Here is a 2608-nt window from a genome sequence, read left to right as displayed (position 1 = left end):
CTTGAGAATGGGAGTATGGGCAATCACATGGAGGAAAAAAAAGGACAAAGAAGAGGGAGAAGGGAGGAGGAGAGAGGAAGAGAGGGGAAAGGGGAGACACACATATGCACCACTCTTATTTCTAAGCTTGATGAGAAAGGGTAAATTTTATCTAAAACTATAGAAGAGAATAAGAGAACACTAAGCAGAACACTATTTAAAAATAACATTCTTCTAAGATAAAAATTCCATCCATGCTCCCTCACTCCTCAAGAATACAAGGTTTAACAAGAAATACTCAGTAGTGTTTTATTAAAGCACTAACCATGTGTATATGGGACTGTGTATCTTAATACAGAAATTCATTTTACTTGAGTAATGTGTTAATAACTAAACAGTGTTAACTTTTTTCAGAGGAATTCTTACAACCTCTCTTTCCTTGTGATGAAAGTGACACTATACAGCACTTTGAGAGTTACATTTATTTTATTCAAAGCTAGTTTTAATCATGAATTGTTACTTCGTTAGATAACAAAAGCTGTATCTTACCCTTTTGAACTCGTGCAAAATTGAATCCCACTGATGTAACCTGTATTAACTCAGATGGTATTAATGAAAAACTTCATTGTAAAATCCCCTGGTAAACAACATGTTTATATATGGCCCGCCCGTAATTCAAGGACACCTTTTATTTTTAACAACTTTATATAACAATTCTTAGCAGTATGCAAAATTACCATAAAACATACAAGAATTGGTACATATTTACATTCTTAAAAATAGTTACTCTTGAGGTTGACAAAACTGTCACTTTCCTAAGTGAGTATACATAACAAACTGAGGAGCTGTTTTTCATATACAACCTGAATTGTCCATTAACAGTTTTGCTTTCCAGGAACAGTGATGTAGTGGTGACTTATGCCTAACAACCTGTGAGAGTTCAGTTGAAGATCAGTGGGCCTTTGAAGTTGCATTTTAGCATTTCACAATTTAGCAACAAGTTATAGGCCCAAGCTTGAAGGTAATCAAGTTTAATTAATTGGACCACGAGACAAATATTTACTGAACATTAAGTTATCTGCTGACTCAAGACCTGAGTCAAACCCACTCTTACAGATATTTAGCAATATCTTCATGCTTTATCAAGTCACTCAGCAAAATAAACTATCTGGACTGATGTCATTGCTAGTATTAATGTTGGGGTTCTTGGCTTCCCTCCCAGGAGTTCCTAGTATGTTTGTGGAACTAAAGAAACACACCTGAGTACTTCAGGTGTGTTTTAATGGGTAGTAGACACATAACGATTTACCTTTTAGCTCATCTATTAAACACAAGTGGGAAGAACATTTTTCTAAAATGGACAGTCATAAGACTATTTTAAAATTCAGTAAAATGCAAACTTTGAAGGGAATACATAGTGGCTTTCACTAAAGAAATTTCACTGTAGTTAAGCAACACATATAACAAGTTAACCAACAGAGTTTAAGCAATTCATGTCATTTAAAGAATCTAAACCTTTGCAGAAAAGGAGGTATTAGGCAGAGGTGGTATCTCAGTCCCCCTAAAACAGACGGAACTGGGAATGAAGTTTTAACTCTGGCTCTACATTCTAAGGCCTAACCATATTTTGCTGTAGAGCAGAAAATTAACAGATCCAAATTATAGTGGAAATTTTAGCAAATGGCCTTGTTTTCCATGTGTGGGGAGAATACAACATATAAAGGATGGTGTTGATCATTGTCTCCAACTGGGAGCGGAACCCTGCCCTCCTTTCCCACCCTTTTATTCCATCTTAAAGCATCTAATCTGTTAGGGAAAAGGAAGCTGAAATGATTACAGAAGTGGCTAGAAAGTCACTATACCTGTAACTATAGAAAAGTGTTGGCCTTGTGTCCACACTGAATGGTAGAACTAACCTCTAGGTTTCTTGTTTCAGAAATAAACTGCACAAGCAATAATCAACTTTTTTGAGGGGATTCAAGGGAACCCTTTCCTTAGGGCTTTATTCTTGACCATGGTAAATTTACTAATGAAGACCTGACCAAAATGTGGGTCAACCAAATAATGGTATGTTTTAACAGTGGAAAGGGGAGGGTCCACAGCCACCACAGGGGATGATGTCTGCATGGAAGAGCAGCTGGGGGCCAGGTGACAGGAGGTCTTTGTGATATAGTCCACGAGTCTGTTGTATTGTTGCTCTGACAGTCTCTCTCGGACTCCATCCACCTGGGTTCCAAAAATAAAGATTCATTAGCTGCGAAACCCTTATGATGAGATTTCCACAACAAAATTATTCCTTTTCCTTGATGCCTTCTAGGTCATCTAATAAAGCCATTTTGTCCAAAGCACTGTTTCCTTTTCTTTTTCCTATGAGATGTGGCGATAACACTATTTCAGCAATATAACAAAAAGCTCTGCATGCGAATATTAAGAGAAACTCCTTTGAATAAGCATCTGGTGTTGCATAAAGTTCCCATGTTTGAAGTTGACGATTTGATAACATTTTACCCAGTAAGTATTAAAACATCTGTCATTGCTCTTTAACAAGCAGCCCGGGAACAAAGAAGAAAAATGTCTTCCCTGTGCTTTAAATTTAATCAACATTAAACTCAGCATCCCGAAATAAAAG

The 2608-nt window shown here is 36.8% G+C and overlaps 1 protein-coding gene across 1 annotated transcript in view; it reads right to left on the bottom strand.

Annotated features, from left to right (window-relative positions):
* Positions 1–611: 611 nt before the first annotated feature.
* LOC306653220 (intermembrane lipid transfer protein VPS13B-like) overlaps positions 612–2608 on the bottom strand; it is a gene marked incomplete at its 5' end in the record, with an annotated part of 899457 nt that continues 897460 nt past the window's right edge. Inside the window, 1 exon segment of the mRNA XM_079126163.1 lies at positions 612–2205. Within this exon segment, the coding sequence (XP_078982289.1) occupies positions 1957–2205 (249 nt within the window). The 3' untranslated portion in view covers positions 612–1956.

The sequence above is a fragment of the Sciurus vulgaris genome (genome assembly GCF_902686455.1).
Source record: "Sciurus vulgaris genome assembly, chromosome: 1".
NCBI lineage: Eukaryota > Metazoa > Chordata > Mammalia > Rodentia > Sciuridae > Sciurus > Sciurus vulgaris.
This window is presented reverse-complemented; position numbering and strand designations above follow the sequence as displayed.